The 17,879-nt window shown below is 45.4% G+C and overlaps 1 protein-coding gene across 1 annotated transcript in view; it reads right to left on the bottom strand.

Annotated features, from left to right (window-relative positions):
* Ppef2 (protein phosphatase with EF-hand domain 2) overlaps positions 1-17,879 on the bottom strand; it is a 47,778-nt gene that overhangs the window by 5,795 nt on the left and 24,104 nt on the right. Inside the window, exons 10-13 of the mRNA XM_070012270.1 lie at positions 13,958-14,347; positions 12,539-12,724; positions 10,057-10,199; positions 1,284-1,390 (exon numbers count right to left, since the gene is read on the bottom strand). Of these exons, the coding sequence (XP_069868371.1) occupies positions 1,284-1,390; positions 10,057-10,199; positions 12,539-12,724; positions 13,958-14,347 (826 nt within the window). The remainder of the gene's footprint in view (positions 1-1,283; positions 1,391-10,056; positions 10,200-12,538; positions 12,725-13,957; positions 14,348-17,879) is intronic.

Here is a 17,879-nt window from a genome sequence, read left to right as displayed (position 1 = left end):
TATTTTTGGTGCTGGTCCTGGGGCTTGAACTCAGAGTCTAGGCACTATTCCTAAGCTTCTTTTGCTCAAGACTTTCACTCTACCACTTGAGCCATAGCTCCACTTCTGGTTTTTTTTTTTTTTTTTTTGGTATTTGATTAGAAATAAGAGTCTCACAGACTTTGGATCATGATCCTTAGATCTTAGCCACCTAGTTGCTAGGATTATAGGCATGAGCCACCAGCACCCAGCTTATTACTGGTTTTTGTTTGCTTGTTTTCAGTCATGGGGCTTGAACTCTGGGCCTGGGCGCTGTCCCTCAGTTCTTCAGTTCAAAGCTAGCACTCTACCACTTGAGCCACAGTACCACTTGAGCCACAGTGCCACTTCCTGTTTTCTGGTGGTTAATTGGAGATAAAAGTCTCACAGACTTTCCTGCCAGGGCTGACTTTGAACCATGATCCTCATATCTCAGCCTCCTTATAGGCATAAGCCACCGTCACCCAGCTCTACTATTGTTTTTACTAGGTCTATAGTTAGTGGAAGTTCAGTTTGATATTGGCTGAATTTGAGCTAAGGCTACATGTTCACTTGACTAACAAAAGCTGGATGTGATAAGCACACACTCATTGGGAAGGCAACTCACAGCTCTTTTGCTCATGTTAGAGGCATTCTTGCAATTCCTCCACTCTGCTAATTTTCTGGGGAATTCTGGTCTTGTCACCCTTCCCTTGACTCCATTTCTTTTACCACCTCCATCTCTATTTGGACAATTAATGTTGTGTTAAAAGCTTAGAATTTAAAGGGTTAGCCTCCAACATGAGGCATTAAGTTGCATAAGCTGGAAAAAGTAATTAAACAAGGGCTTATGGTTTGGTATCTGTTTGGTCTCCCCTTCCTCTTCACCCGCCTGAAACCAGTAATCACCTGACTCAATCCCTGACTGTGAGTCAGCAAGGGACCCCAGACTCTGAGGTTACTTCCTTATCTGCTGAGATCACATCCTGGATTGCCCTGGTCCCGCCTCCCACCTTTCTCTATATAATCCAGCCCAACAAGAGTCCCCCTTTCTTTTTCCTTCCCCTCTGTCTCTGTGTACCTCCACTGTCTGACCTCAGAGTCTGGAGTCCCTTGCTGACTCACAGTCAGATGATTACTGGTTTCAGGCAGGTGAAGAGGAAATGGGGAAGAGCTGTTCTCCCCGGCAGACCTATCTATCCATTCAGTAAACATTTGTCTGCTACCTGCATAAGACAGATTTCCGGGAAGTGCACCTTGCTCTAAGAACCTTTACTTTTTCTTACCAGTTTCTTCTGCATCATGCTTCTTGAATTCACCAAGGAGGTCTGAGGAGTGAGCAAATAGCTTTTCCCGCAGAGCTCGGAGAGCTGACACCTCCACCCTGCTAATCCTAGGCCAAGAGATGTAAAGAAGTATTTTACATGTGAGTCTAGAGGGGAAGTCTAGGGGGTTATGGCATTCTGTCTCCTTGAACTCAGAGTCTCGTGCTTCCTAGGCAAGCACTCTGCCACTTGAGCCACTCTCTGCCCCCTTCCTTTGCTTTATTTTTCATGCAGAGTCTCCTATTTTCACCTGGTCCACAACTGAAGTCCTCCAACATCTGCTTTTATATCACAGAGATCACAGGTATATACCATTATATCCTCACCTCAAAAAGCAGATTTTGAGTCTTGTTAACCTTTTCTCCTGGCTGGCCTCAAGCTGGGATCCTCCTCTCACCACCTCCCAAGTTAGTTGGGATTACAGGCATGAACCATTGAGCCCAGCTCCTCTCTTAGTATCTGACACTCCCCAAAATTCAGTTTTTGAGCTCTGAGTAAGGATTCTCTTAAGAGCAAGTGAGAGGATATGGACGTTGCCATCCATCCCAGCTGCTCATAACTGCTCCTTTCTTTCTAAGTTAACCATTGAGATAGCTAATAGCATTGGAAACGTGAATTCTGGGAAAAATTAGGTGATGAATTTATAGCAATCAGTGAACATTTCAAAGAGCTGAATGCTTTTGATTATCTTATTAAAGCACATTATAGGATTCCCTCCAGTGGCTTAAGTCCTAGGTGTTTTGATAATGGGGTCACCCTGGAGACTATAATTTAGTAGGCTAGGTGACATTCAGATGGCTGATTTTATAAAGCTATAGATGATACTGCTACTTAGTATGAATTTCATGTGGGAAGTTTAAATTTTCGTGTTATACTTCTCTCTCTCTCTCTCTTTGGTACTGGTGCTGGTACTTGAACTCAGGACCTAGGCACTGTCCCAGAGCTTTATTTTGCTAAAACCTAGCACTCTACCACTTGAGCCATATCACCACTTCCAGCTTTTTGGTGGTTAATTGGAGTCTCACAAGCTTTCCTGCTCAACTTGACTTCAAACCACAATCCTCAGATCTCAGCCTCTTGAGTGGCTAGGAGCCAGTGAGCCACTGGTACCTGGCTGTAACACTTCTTTTTGAGTAAAGCTGGCCTTTATTTAATAATCCAGGTGTGACTTTAATAGTTGATTTTTAGGACAAGTATGTAAATGTCATATTTGTTGGCATTATCTCCACCTCCAGTCCTTAGCTCCACCCAGACCTAAGCCCCTCCCTGCCTAGAGTTCCTGCCTTATAGCTGGCCACACCCTCTCTTACCCCCAGATCTACCTGCACACATCACTATCCCCACCTGGATGGGGGCAGACACTGTATTATTCCTTCTCCAGGGGGAAATATGGCCCCTCTAATAAACCTAACAATAATCTTTCTCTTGTGCCCACCTGCCTCTGTGTGGTCCCCTGGGATACTCATGAAGGATCCTAACATTTGGTGCCAAAACCCAGGATAGGTTCCCCGGTGAATTTGCCCTCCCCTTCACTCCCATTTTGGTCAGGGGGGTCCTACCAGCTGCCTGGGGCCTAATCCATAGCCTCACATTGCTGTCTCCAGAGGACCACCAAGGCAACTTTCTCCTGACCAAGCGCTCTATCTCCTACCCATCCAATAGCGGCTGATGGTTCTTACTCCAGGGTAAGAGACCAGTAGTCAGGAGGTTCAGATTTCCTTCCCATTTCCATATAGGCCACAGGGCCTTCATGGGGGGCCACAGGGCCCAAGGACAAAATCTTAGATTCAAGTTCTGAACCTCACTTTAAGGGCCTCAGGGGCCAAGGAACCCAGCATTTGTGGTGACAATCATGTTTGCTGTTGTGTTGCCTTTGTAACAAGCTGAACAATACTAGTGAGGACGCTTGGTTTTAACTCCTCAGCTCTGGGTCACCTACCATGGGAGGGACACAACTAAAATTCTTCATAAAAACTGTTCAACTTGGACTGGGAAGGTGGCTCAGTGGTAGAGCACTTGCCTTGCATGCCTGAGGCCCTGGGTTCAATTCCTCAGCACCACATAAGCAGAAAAAAAAGCCGGAAGTGGTACTGTGACTCAAATGGTAGAGCACTAGCCTTGAGCTGAAGAGCTGAGGGACAGCACCCAGGCCCAGAGTTCAGGCCCCACGACCGGACCCAAAAAACAAAACAAAACAAAACAAAACTGTTCAACTTTGAGCCCAATCTTAAGCCTAATTCAATCAAATTTGTCCCCAAATTTGGAATGCCACATGGCCCCTTCATGAGATACTGAAACCCCATTTTACAGGACTTAGATATTTCTGTGAGCACTTTTGAGTAATTAAAACTCTCTCTCTCTCCCTCCTTCCCTCCCTCCTAAAACTGCCTGCCTGCCAGCCTGTAAAACTACAAACAATTACAATTGGCAAAAGACAGGCTATCTGGTGGGCTAAGAGATTAGCTTCTGGTAACTTCTCTCTTCTTCCAACTGAAGGTACACAGTCAATTGATATGTAAAACGCTCTAGTCAAAATTGGTACAAAGACTAGAGAAAAGTACTGAGTGGGTTGAATTCAGCTCCAGGGGACCCACACCTACAATTCTTCAGCAGAAAAGTATTCAATATGCTAGTAGGCCTTGGTAGAACAAGCAAGCCCTGGACCAATGTGGTCCAGCAAAAGTGATTTGTTAAAGTTCGTCTTAAATCTTGGTCATCTAGGGCTGGGAAGTGGCTCAGTGGTAGAGCGCTTGCCTTGCATGCCTGAGGCCCTGGGTTCGATTCCTCAGCACCACATAAGCAAAAAGAAAAAAGCCGGAAGTGGCACTGTGGCTCAAGTGGTAGAGCACTAGCCTTGAGCTGAAGAGCTGAGGGACAGCGCCCAGGCCCAGAGTTCAGGCCCCACGACCGGACCCAAAAAAAAAAAAAAAAAAAAAAAATCTTGGTCATCTAGCTGGGCACAGCTGGTGGCTCATGCCTGTAATCCTAGCTATTCAGGAGGTTGATAAGGCCTGGGGATCACAGTTCAAAGCCAGTCCTGGCAGTCTGTGAGATTCTTATCTCAAATTAACAACCAGAAAGCCAGAAGTGGTGGCATGGCTCAAGCAGTAGAGTGCTAGCCTTGAGTTAAAGAGCTGAGGGACAGCACTCAGGCCCAGAGTTCAAGCCCCAGATCAATGACCTCCGCCCTCCCCTCCCCCCTCCCCAGCAAAAAAAAATCTTGGTCATCTGCAAGAGTAAGATTGGCAAAAAAGGATCTCTTGCCACTAAAAATTGAAGAAAATGTTTGGTTGGTATTCATTTTGCATACTTTAAGATCTTTGTGCACTAGAGTATGTGTGTATATGTATAAGTATATGTAAAACATGTTCAAAAATGGGTAGGTTTGTACTTAAACCACAAAAAGGTACATGGGTGGATTTAACTTTAAACCCTAAGAAAGGTCAGCAAGTTTGGGCCTTACTAAAAGTCTCAAAGGATTATTACATTGTTTTAAAGAGGAACTTTAGCTCAAAGGTTTTCTGTTCTGGTTAAATCTTGAGTTCTCCCTAGCATTGGCCAAGTGGTGGATAATAGAGAAGTTAACAGGAGCCACTGCAGTAAATCTCCAAAAGCTCTTGGAGATGGAGTAAATGGACCCCTCAGGTAATGGGTATGCCTAAATCCCTAGAGGCAGGACTGGGATGTGAAGCTCCCTGTACCCCTGCCCCCTGAACTCTGGAGCTGCCTAGCTCAGTGCTGTTCAGCTGCTGTTCAGTGCCAACTGAACTTGTAATTCTGTGACCCTCCCTCCTGACCTGACCCTGTCTCCCAGACCAGCTCAGGCGCCATTACTCCATGCCACACCTCCTGTCTCCTGAAAAGTTTTTTTGTTTGTTGGCAACGTTTTTGTTTTTAACTGACCACATGGTTCCATCACAACTAGGCAAAATAATAGCATTTTGCCGCTAAAATTCTAGAAAACTTAAGTGGCCGATATTAAAATTGAAGCATGCCCTATGATTTGGGCACAAACATGTCTATCTGTCTATATGTAAGATATGTAAAACTGTCATGGTTTCAAAGTTTCTTGCTTTTGACCACAATTGCAACTAATATAAACCTTGAAACTACCAATTATTCTGCTTGCTAAAAGCCCTTTGTCAATGGAAGTTGTGGTTTAATCTGGGTTGCCTTGAAAATTCTGAGATCACCTGACTATAAGCCAAAGAAAAAAACAGGCAGTTTTCAAAGGGCATTGGGCAAGGAGTTGAGAAAACAAACAAAAAAGTGGGTTGTACTGTAAGGTCTGCACAGGGACACCTCTCTACCTCTTGGCTAAGTTTCCGCCCAGTATCTGTTACCTAGGTAACTGGCGGACCTGGAAGCAGTCACCTTCCCCTCCTGGCTAGGTCACATCCTGGGCCACCTCTGGTCACATGCCTCCCATCTGACCTTAGGAGGGTCCCAGAACCTGAGGTCATGTCTGGATCCAGTGTGGCCACACCTCTCCCCCACCTGGCCACACCTCTTCCTGTCCCTGGCCTAGATAAGTCCTGTTCTGGGAGTGGGTCACCCCCTTCCCTTTCAGCCATGCCTCTCCACCATGTAGCAGTTAGGTAAATAAACTTCTTTTCTAGCCTGAATAGTGTGTGGTGTTCTCTTCATCGGCTACCTAATGAAACCCACCTATTTAATATACCTTACAAGTAAGAACTCCAAAAAGTTCAAATATAAATGAAGTTGGTAATTAATTTGGCTGTGATTTTTGTCATTCCTCATGTCCATCTATGCTAAAAGTTAAGTATTGTACATCTTGATCATGGCTAATATTTTTTGGCTCTCCATTTTCTCTCCTGTGTTCCATCAACTCCCTTTGAACCATTGTGGAGCACGTGTGCAAGCATGGGTGCTGTGGCTTGTGGAGTCTGGACACCCCCAAATGCTTTTTCTATGCTAGAAGTGACTCAGGGTGCAGTTTACTCTCGTGCGTGGGACAATGCCCAGGAAACGAAACAAAGTTGTCAACCTGCCTAAACCAGTGGGGATCAGCCTGCAAAAGACAGTGCACTCAGAGTAAACAAAAATACTGGAAGATGTCTTTAACCATCTGTGTAGAAATTTGCAGGAAAAACAGCGGGAGGTGTGACAATCCATACACTGGGAGGCACTACTGCAGCCTAGCCCAGACTGCCTGGACCATCCTGACTACTTCTACCATGTGAACAGTAGGCTGGGTCCCTGCCTGGCTCCATCACACATAATTAAAGCTTACTGATTCGGGGTGAAAGGCATGAGCCACTGAAGCTCAGACTTTAACATTGTCCTGATTCGTTGATGTTCCCTTCCACGGGTTGGTGATTAAGTGGTTTTAAACAGGCTGAGCACTAATCAGTTGCAATTTGAAAACATTTACATTTTGTAATGACAAAACTCAGCCGTGTAATTGTTAGTCAATTGTTAACAAGTTGCAGGTAAGCCCTATCTCCTTTGGTCTTTAATTGGAAATAAAGGAGGCCTTTATTTATTACAGTTCACAGCCAGCCTGGGCAGAAAAATCCCTCTAAAACTCCATCTCCCAAGTAACCAGCAAAGAGCCAGGCTGGAGGCCTGGCTTGAGACACTCTCACCTCTAAGTAACCAGCCAAAGGCTGGAAGTGGCATTATGACTTTAAGTGTTAGAGCACTAGCCTTGAGCAGAAGTTCTCAGGGACTGCCCAGGCCTGAGTCCAAACCCTCTGAATGCTAACTGGGATGAGCTATCCCAGCAACAAACACTGAGACCCCCAGGATGAGGTCAGTCCTGATAAAGGAAAACCGTGGAGGGGAGTAAGAGGAAATAACATTCTAAATGCAATCACTTTACACTTACCCTTTCAAAACCAGTCTACCAATGCTAACCAGTCCACTATGCTCTCCTCTACCCAGTTGCCAAAAACCCTAGACACCCCTTCCTGCCCCCAGTCCAGTTTTTCCTCCTTCCCTGTAAATGGACCACAACTGAGCTTATGCTCCGAATGGAACTTTTCTGGCCTGTGGTCAGTGTGTGTTCTATGTCATTCATGTTAACTGACCTTGTCACCTTGTCAGCCTTTTGCCTGACCTTTCCAAACATTTCATTTAACAGGATAGCAGCCATCTGGGAACAAGTCAAGGCCATCCTGTCACTACAGGCAACTGGAGACTTCATTTACATTGCCTTGCCCAGCGCAGACCCAGGCCCTAAAGACCCCAACTCCAGTGACTCCTCAATGCCCACAAGCCAGCAGGAAGCAGCCAAACAAGCACATAATACTTGTTGGTTCTGGTACCTTTAAATAGCCCTGCTACCTTCTCAGGTTCCTGTGATCCTAAAGCTGGAAAAGTCTTACTTCCCCCTCCAGGATATGGGGAGTCAGGTCCCATGCTATGTCTCCAATCCAAGACAGAAAAGGCAATCTCAGGCCTTTGCTTAGCCCCTTCTGGGAATCAATCCCTCCCTGGCTTATTCCTCTCTTGGGCCTGTTAGTGGCCATTTTTTTGCCTTTTACTAATTGCGCCTTGCATTTTCCGTAACTATTTTCATGGAAAAGATGAGGACCTTTACCAAGCAAACTGTCAAGCAAATACTTCTTGGATGGTACCCAGCTGAACAACGAATCAGGCACCCCTGACTACTTCACCCCTTTACGGCTGGAAGTAGCTCCAGAAGAAGCAACCTGTGCCCATACTCCCCACCCGGTCCCCTCTTTATTATTAAACAACAAAGCTGGGAATGTTGGCATTATCCCCACCTCTGGTCCTCAGCTCCACCCAGACCTGAGCTCCTCCCTGCCCTGGAGTTCCTGCCAGATAGCTGGCCACTCCCTCTCTCCCCACCCAGACCTACCTGAGAAGGCCACTATCCCCAGAGCTACCCACCTGTATGGGGGCAGATGCAATATTGCTCCCTCTCCAGGGGGAGATATGGCCCCTCTAATAGACCTTATAATAATCTTTCTCCTGGCCTGCCTGCATCTGTGTGGTCCCCTGGGATGGTCCTGATGGATCCTAACAATATTAATGCTAAATATTAATGCGTTCTCTCTAGTCACTTGATTTATGCTAACTTGGTCTATTTTTATTTTTAATTGAGGTGGAATAATTACAGTAGCTCGTTCCGTAGACTAAACTAGAATATATCAGTATCTCATATACTCTGAGGCACTTGTCTCTGCAGAAATAATAATGAAAATAGGTCAAGACTGCCTTCCTTCCCTACAGGCCAGCTGATTGTTTCTTAGTGATCTCATATATGAAATTGAGTTCAATAATAGTATCTATTTCAAAAGTTGGTCATGAGACAGTATATATGAATTATTTAAAACAGTTAGTGCATGGTAAATTCTAAACCAGGATTAAAATTCAGAATCATCCCAACAGATAGTTAAATAATATTCCATATTTCCTTCTCAGAAAGAGGTTTCTTTCTCTCTTTCTTTCTTTCTCTTTCTTTCTTTCTCTCTCTCTCTCTCTTTCTTTCTTTCTTTCTTTCTTTCTTTCTTTCTTTCTTTCTTTCTTTCTTTCTTTCTTTCTTTCTTTCTTTCTTTCTTTCTTTCTTTCTTTTCTTTCCTTCTTTCTTTGGTCATGGGGCCTGAACTCTGGGCCTGGGCACTGTGCCTCAGCTCTTCAGCTGAAGGCTAGTGCTCTACCACTTCCAACTTTTTCTGTTTGTGTGGTGCTAAGGAATTGAACCCACGGCCTCATGCATGCAAGGTAAGCACTCTACCTTCCTAGCTCAGAAAGAGGTTTCAGTGCCAAGTCTGTAGCTAGAGAAAGAAAGCCTTTGACAGTGGCTTTTTGGGGTAATGTAAACTCTTTCTAGGTGAGAGAAAATAGGAGAGTAATCTTCAAAAGACTTGGTGGCTTGATACATGGGCTTCATTCAAATGCATCCATAGAGGATAATTTTTGCAGGAAATAGACACATTGCTTGCATTAATGATGGGTTGGTAGAAATATTAAGTGTGTGGAGAAGGGTGAGATCTATGTGGGGAGGATGGGGTTTGTTCTCTGTAGCTTCATGTGTTGGCACTTGCTCCTCATTGTGGGACATGGAGCCTAGCACAAGGTCTATAGGTCACTGGGGATATACAAAGGGATTAAGGTAGTTCCTGGGGGACCCTTGACTTAAAGGGTATAAAGGGAAGCCTTCCTGTCCCCTCTCAACCTGGCTTGTCTTGAGATGTGATCTTCCCCGTCAGTACTCACCATGATACCATCTGCTGTTCTACCCTCCCCAGAGGTCAAACCAAGATCAGCTGCCCCATTCTTGAATTTTCAGCCTCCAAAACTGTTCTGACCTCTTTCCTTCATAGCCTCAGTTATTTTATTACAGTAACAAAACAACAGATTAATATGGCTTTTATACTATCTATTCTAGATGGTAGTTATGACTTGGCTTAATTCTGAATTTTTTTTGGGGGGGGGGTCTGGTTGTGGGCCTGAACTCTGGGCCTGGGCGCTGTCCCTCAGCTCTTCAGCTCAAGGCGAGCGCTCTACCACTTGAGCCACAGCGCCACTTCCGGCTTTTTTTCTTTTTGCTTATGTGGTGCTGAGGAATCGAACCCAGGGCCTCAGGCATGGAAGGCAAGCGCTCTACCACTGAGCTACCTTCCCAGCCCAATTTTGAATTTTTTTTAACATAGAATTTAGATAAATGCAATGACACTGACTCCCCGAAACGTTCTATAAAGCAGTCATTTTTTTCTGAAAAGCATTCATTGAAAAGTCTCGCCTTTGCCGCATGGTTAACTTGTGGGTTGCCTTGTTAGCTTGATACTGCACGATATGTGGAGTCAGGGATGTCCCCAGTTTCACGTAGGCTCCTCTGTTACTGCCAACTTCATAGTAGTTGGAGGCAGAAAAGATGGTTAGTACCTAAATCAAAACAGAAGAGATGGCATTCATGCGCAATGAAAACTCCGTCATCTTCCATCCCATATTGCCAGCCCACTGTCAGCACCGCTGGTCCCCTGCACTCATCCATGGCGCTCTCTGTCTCTGTCTCTCTCTCTCCTTCTTTCCTTCTTCCTTTCTTTCTGCCCTGTTTCCTTTTTTGTGCCAGTCATGGGGCTTGAACTCAGGGCCTGGGTACTGTCCCTTAGCTTCTCGTACTCAAGACTAGCACTCTACCACTTGAGCCATAGCATCACTTCTAGCTTTTTCTGTTTATGTGGTACTGAGGAATCAAACCCAAGGTTTTGTGCATGCTAGGCAAGCACTCTATCACTAAGCCACATTCCCAACCCTGCACTGTTTTCTTTTCTGTGTGTGTGTGTATGCGGGGGGGAGGGGGGGTTGTAGGTCTTGAACTCTGGGCCTGGGTGCTGTCCCTCAGCTCTTCAGCTCAAGGCGAGCACTCTACCACTTGAGCCACAGTGCCATTTCCAGTTTTCTGGTAGTTTATTGGAGATAGGAGTGTCACAGACTTTCCTGCCCAGGCTGGCTTTGAGCCATGATCCTCAGATCTCAGCCTCCTGAGTAACTAGGATTACAGACATGAGCCAATGGCACCTGGCTGTTTTCTTTTTTTGAAGTAATCAGTACTATCAAGGAATCATGACTCACGACACAGTCAGTCACACTTGAGCCACAGCTTCACTGCTGATGCTTTTTTGGTGATTAATTGGAGATTAGAGTCTCACAGACTAACTTGAAAGTACATCACTAACACCTGGCTCAGAAACCATTAAAAAAAATCATTTTATTGGGTTTAACTTAGGGACAGGCTGGGTGTTGTGAGTTGAGATGGCTGAGGCTGATCAGTTCTTAAAGCTGATGTGTAGCTGGGCACCAGTGTCACGCCTGTAATCCTAGCTACTCAGGAGGCTGAGATCTGAGGATCATAGTTCAAAGCCAGCCTGAGCAGGAAAGTCCATGAGACTCATCTCTAATTAATCACACACACACACACACACACACACACACACACACACACACACACACACACGTTGATGAGTGCATCAAAGTAGAGCTTTTTATGGAGTTCTACTCTCTGCAAAGTTCTTATTATCAATACATTGGGAGATGCTAGAAAAAATATCTATAGTCCTGGACATTTCCAATGAATATAGAAAGCCAAAGGTTCTCAGAACCCTTACAACAAGGAAACTTACATAACCATTTAACCAAACATTTCTTCTTAATTGACTGCAAACTTGTTATTCTCCTGGCCATATAGCATTCCTGGGAATATCCCTTCTGATTGGCACCAGTCAGGCAGATTAGGCAAATATTGAAGGATCTAGAGATGCCCAAAGATTAATCAGAACATTGATTTTGCCCCTGAGGAGACTATGATCCTGAATCCTTGCCTGGAACAGGGTGGAGATCTAGCTCCCTGTGGGGTTGAGACTTGGAACAGTAATCCTTGAGACTTAAAATTATGGCTGGAAAAACACCAGGCCTCAAATTTCTATCAATAAAATGGAGCCACATCTATCCCTTGCTGTCAGAGTATTGACAAGCAGTATTGACAAGCAGTGGCCACAACAATTTTGAAGTTTTAAAAAATCCTGAGGATCATGGTTCAAATCCAGCCCAGGCAAGAAAATCTGTGAGACTTTCATCTCCAACTAACTCCCAAAAAGCCAGAAATGGAGCTATGGCTCAAGTAGTAGAGTGCTAGCCTTGAGTACAAAAGCTCAAGGACAGTGCCCAGGCCCTGAGTTCAAGCCTAAGAAATGGCAGGCACGCGTACGAGTGCGCACGCGCGCGCACACACACACACACACACACACACACACACACACACACACACACACACACACAAGGATTAGTCAAGCAATAGTGGCTCACGCCTCTAATCCTAGCTACTCAGGAGGACAAGATCTGAGAATCATGGTTCCAGGCCAGCCCAGGCAGGAAGCTCCAAGATACTCTTATCTCCAATAAACTACTGAAAAAAGCCAGAAGTGGCACTGTGACTCAAGTGGTAGAGCACTCGCCTTGAGCAAAAGAAGACCAAGGAGAGTGCCCAGACCCAGAGTTCAAGCCATTCAAGCCCTAGGACTGGCAAAAAAAAGTCAAAGATGATCACTTTTATAATAACAATTTAGAAAATGAAGGGTTGCCAGGTTGCTTGGAACAAGTGGGTAACGCATATGAGACACAACTGGTTATCAGAAACAGAGGTCTCAGCTCATCAGAGTCTGGAAGATGCTCTTTGGGTCCCTCCTGTGACCCACAAACAGTCCCAGTGTGGAGACTCCACCCACCTTGCGGTTGTGGCAGAATTCATAGCCTTCAGGCTTGCATTCATGTGAACGGATCAAGAATCGCAGCTTGTATTTCTGCAGCAACTGTTCTGTCACATCCGGCCCAAAGTAACAGCCTCCTCCTCGAATAGTGTTGGCCTTGCAGCCCTCCTGAGCCATGGGGTCACTCCATAGAATGTCCACCACCTGGAAAGACCAAGATACCCATATGCACTCAGAGAGGCTCACAGGAAAACAGCAACGGGATGAACAAAGGACAGAGAAGAAGAACATAGTTGATTAAGTGAATACATTCCCATGCATTAGGCCAGGCCCTGGATGGCTCATATTTGTAATCTTAGCCACGAGGCTGATCTGAGGATCATGGTTTAAAGTCAGCCCAGGCAGAAATGTCTGTGAGACTCTGATCTCCAAAAAGCTGAAAGTAGAGCTGTGACTCTAGTGGTAGAGCACTAGCCTTAAGCAAAAAGCTAAAGGACAGTGCCCAGACCCTGAGTTCAAGCCCTAAGACCAGTACACACAGAAAAAACTATATTCTAAATTGGTATTGAAGGTAACTCAGAACTCTGAGAGACAGTATCCTGATATCGCTGTCTCTGTTTCTCTTATCCCAGCAGTGATGATCCTAAAGTAGGTGGGTTGTACTATAGGCAAGCCCAGGTATGAAACAAGACCTAATCTTAAACATAGCCCGCAAAAGCCAGACACTGGTGGCTCATGTTTGTAATCCTAGCTACTCAGGAGGCTGAGATTTGAGGATCACAGTTTGAAGATGGTCCTAACAGGAAAGTCCATGAGACTTTTATCTTCAATTAACCACACACACAGACACACACAGACACAGACACACACACACACAGACACACACAGACACACAGACACACACACACACACACACACACACACACACACACACACACACACACACACACACACACACCTACCTGGACTAGAAGTGGAGCCAGGTGCTGGTGGCTCATGCCTGTAATCCTAGCTACTCAGGAGGCTGAGATCTGAGGATCACAGTTCAAAGTCAGTCAGGGCATGAAAGTCCATGAGACTCTTATCTCTAATAAACCACCAGAAAACTGGAAGTGGTGCTGTGGCTCAAGTGGTAGAGCACTAGGCTTGAGCTGAAGAGCTGAGGAACAGTGCCCATGTCCAGAGTTCAAGACCTATGACCACCACCAATAAAAAATAGCATCTCATTGATAATAGCTGACCTTACCTGTTGAAACTAAGTTGTTAAACTATTTTCCTATCATTGATGAAGCATGAAGACATATGATCATTAAGCAAATGGTCTTCTGGGGTGTTCTAACCCCAGAGAAATGAAGTAGGGAGAAGGCCTAAAACATACTCTGAATTTACATGCTACCTCTCCTGGTAGCAGCCGTGTTCTAGCCCGTCACAACCCACCTGCCTCCACTCTTCGTATGTGGGCTCTGGATGCTCTCCAGCATGTCTGTCCACTTCTGGGGCCAAGGGCAAAGACTCCTCCTTCTCTCTGATGCCTGGGAAGCCAGCTTGCTGGTGGCACTGCTCCAGCTCCAGGTCCGCAGAGGGCCGTACCTGCACCTGCTGGGACAGCTCCTTGCAGTCAAGAGGAGCGGTGCAGGGGATGCTGCAGGACCGGCTGGCCTTGTGGGTCTTGTTGGAGCCAAGGTGAAAGGGCGAGGAGGGGAGCGAACGGCTTTGTGGAAGAAACCACGGGGTGGGTTTCTGTGCATGGCTTGACGGGTTGCTTTTTCTCTTCTCTGCCTTTTTCTCATTTTCCTTTCTCATTTTGTATCTCATGGTAGAAACAATCTAAACATATGCAAAAGAAATAGAGCTGGAATAAAGTAGTAGGTCCTTTCTGAGTACTACTTTCGCACCCCGTCAGTCCTAAATACTGGGCTTCATAAACACGTGTTTTCTCCAAGCCTGGGATAAGGCAAGGAACAAATTTTAGACATTCTTTCTTTCTTTCTTTTTTTTTTTTTTTTTTTTTTTTTGGGTCCAGTTGTGGGGCCTGAACTCTGGGCCTGGGCTCTGTCCCTCAGCTCTTCAGCTCAAGGCTAGCGCTCTACCACTTGAGTCACAGCGCCACTTCCGGCTTTTTTCTTTTTGCTTATGTGGTACTGAGGAATCGAACCCAGGGCCTCAGGCATGCAAGGCAAGCACTCTACCACTGAGCCACCTTCCCAGCCCCAAATTTTAGACATTCTTACAGCCAGGTGATATTGCCATGACACTCAATCACACATAGGATCGATTGGCTTCTGTCTTTTGTTTAAATTTCATTTTTTATTATATTTTTATTGTATTGTATTAATTAACTAATTAATTAATTGTGCCAGTCCTAGGGCTTGAACTCAGGGCCTGGGCACTGTCCCTGAGCTTCTTTCCCTTAAGGCTAGCACTCTGCCACTTGAACCACAGTGCCACTTCTAGCTTTTTCCGTTTATGTGGTACTGAGGAATTGAACCCAGGGCTTCATGCATGTTAGGCAAGCACTCTACTACTAAGCACATTCCCATCCTTTGAATTTCATTTTTAAACACTTCACATTTATAGTATTTTGTGATCTGTGATGAATTAGGAAATCATAATACCTAGTCTTTTGCCACAGAGAATTTGGCAAACATTCACTTAGGTCACCATTCTCTCTATAGAAAGATTTTTAGAGACAGACAGGAAGGGGCAGCTGTCCCTCATAAAGGCAAACCTTTATTCTTCCAGTTGTTCCACAGATGCTAAGAGTAAAAAGAAGGGGCTGGGAAGGTGGCTCAGTGGTAGAGTGCTTGCCTCACATGCATGAGGCCCTGGGATGGATTCCTCAGTACCACATAAGCATAAAAAAGCCAGAGTGGTGCTGTGGCTCAAGTGGTAGAGTGCTAGCCTTGTGCTGAAGAGCTCAGAGACAACACCCAGGCCCTACAACTGGAAAAAGAAAAGAAAAGAATGTAGAGGAGCCTAGTATGGTGGTGCATGCCTATAATCCCAGAAAGGGGAATAGAAGGATTACAGTACAAGGCCTGACTGAGCAAAAGTATGAGACTTGGACTTGGAAGGTGGCTCAGTGGTAGAGTGCTTGCCTTTCATGTATGAGGCTCTGGGTTCGATTCCTCAGCACCATATCAGCAGAAAAAGCCGGAAGTGGTGCTGTGGCTCAAGTGGTAGAGCGCTAGCCTTGAGCTGAAGAGCTGAGGGACAGCACCCAGGCCCAGAGTTCAGGCCTGACAAAAAGAAAAGAAAAGAAAAGTAAAGAAAGAAAAGTAAAGAAGAAAGGAAGGAAGGAAGGAAGGAAGGAAGAAAGAAAGAAAGGAAGGAAAGAAAATACCCAGAGAGGGGGCCAGGTAACTGAATGAGGTTTGAAGAGGAAGCCACAGCAGAGATTCTCCCAACACTGGACAAGCATTAATCACTTCCAAGCAGTTCCAGTCTTGGGCATAGAGAAAGACCAGGCAATATGACCTGACTGATAACCACACTCCTGTCCATCCTGCAAGCTGTTAGGGAAGGCCAGTCCTCCAGACCCACCCCTTCAACTCAGGATGGTACAAGTGGCTCTAAGGAACATACCTAGCTTTGATTCTTTTTTTTTTTTTTTTGGTCCGGTCGTGGGGCCTGAACTCTTGGCCTGGGCGCTGTCCCTCAGCTCTTCAGCTCAAGGTTAGCGCTCTACCACTTGAGCCACAGCACCACTTCTGGCTTTTTTCTTTTTTTTTTTGCTTATATGGTGCTGAGGAATCGAACCCAGGGCCTCAGGCATGCAAGGCAAGCGTTCTACCACTAAGCCATCTTCTCAGCCCTTTTTTTTTTTTTTGGTCGGTTGTGGGGCTTGAACTCTGGGCCTGGGCACTGTCCCTCAGCTCTTCAGCTCAAGGCTAGCGCTCTACCACTTGAGCTACAGCGCCACTTCCTGATTCTTTTCTTAATTTTAATTTTTGGTTGTGGGGCTTGAACTCAGGGCCTGCGTGCTGTCCCTGAGCTTTTATGTTCAAATCTAGTGCTCAACCAATTTGACCTATAACTGTACTTCCAATTTTCTAGTAGTTAATTGCTGAGCTGACTTTGAACCAAGCTCCTTAGATCTCAGCCTCCTGAATAGCTAGGATTACAGGTATAAGCCACCAGTGCCTGGTTTCCCTAGCTTTGATTCTTTTTGTTTGTTTGTTTGTTTTTGGGGTCTGGCGTGGGCCTGAACTCTGGGCCTGGGCGCTGTCCCTCAGCTCTTCTTCAGCATAAGGCTCTACCACTTGAGCCACAGTGCCACTTCTGGCTTTTTGCTTATGTGGTGCAGAGGAATCGAACTCAGGGCCTCAGGCATGCAAGGCAAGCGCTCTACCACTGAGCCACCTTCCTAGCCCTGTTTGTTTGTTTTTGTACTGGAGCTAGAGTCAAGGCATGGGCACTATCCCTAAGCTTCTTTTGCTCAAGGCTAGCACTCTATCACTTGAGCCACAGTGCCATTTCTAGCATTTTCTGTTTATGTAGTACTGAGGAATTGAACCCAGGGCTTCACGCATGCTAGAAAGCACTCTACTACTAAGCCATATTCCCAGCCCTAGCTTTAGTTCTTAAGGAGACTAGGGATATATTGAAACTCTTGCCAAATAGGCCTATTCTGAGCACTTGCATTAATTGATGAATCTTCATACCGCACCTAGGAAATAGCATCATTTAGTACAAGGGCTCCCCAGACTTTATAAATGGCCGCATCATCCCTCTATACAGCTTTGCAAACCAAGTATCAGGAAATTAGCTTTGCCAAGCCATAAAGACCTGTTCCAAAGTTCTTCCTACTTCTATGTTTTCATGATTCAATATGAATTCATAAGATAAAGCCATGCCCTGCTTTTAGACAGAGACCCAGCTGAACAGAATGTTTGAAAGCTTGAAAGAAATATCAAGATATAATTAGCATGGAAGCTTAAAATAATTGGGTGCCAGGTGACGTGCAAAATCAATGAAGGAAACATTAAGAACTTAGAATTTAGGCTCCTTGCGCCTGCGCTTTCTTCAAGAACATTGAGATTGCATGTAAGAAGAGAGGGTTTTGTAAGGAAGGGTTGGAGGTTCCAGAACCACTGATTTGCAGATGCCCTCACACCTCTGCCAAAGAGTTATTCTTTTCTGTGAATCCTTCTCTTTGGTGCACAAGGACATATAACTTATCTTTTGGTCATGAAAGCACATGGCATCCTATCCAGATTGATAGTGAGGTCCTTAGACCAGTAACCTTGAACACTGTAGTAGATGCAATTGTTGGGGAAGCCTTGAATGTTGTCTCCCTTGGGGAGAGGATGAGCCTAGTTCTGTGTTGGAAGAAGGGTATTCATCAAAACTTGGGGAG

Source organism: Dipodomys merriami, unplaced genomic scaffold (genome assembly GCF_024711535.1).
Source record: "Dipodomys merriami isolate MVZ:Mamm:240054 unplaced genomic scaffold, mDipMer1.0.p SCAF_9, whole genome shotgun sequence".
Lineage (NCBI taxonomy): Eukaryota > Metazoa > Chordata > Mammalia > Rodentia > Heteromyidae > Dipodomys > Dipodomys merriami.
This window is presented reverse-complemented; position numbering and strand designations above follow the sequence as displayed.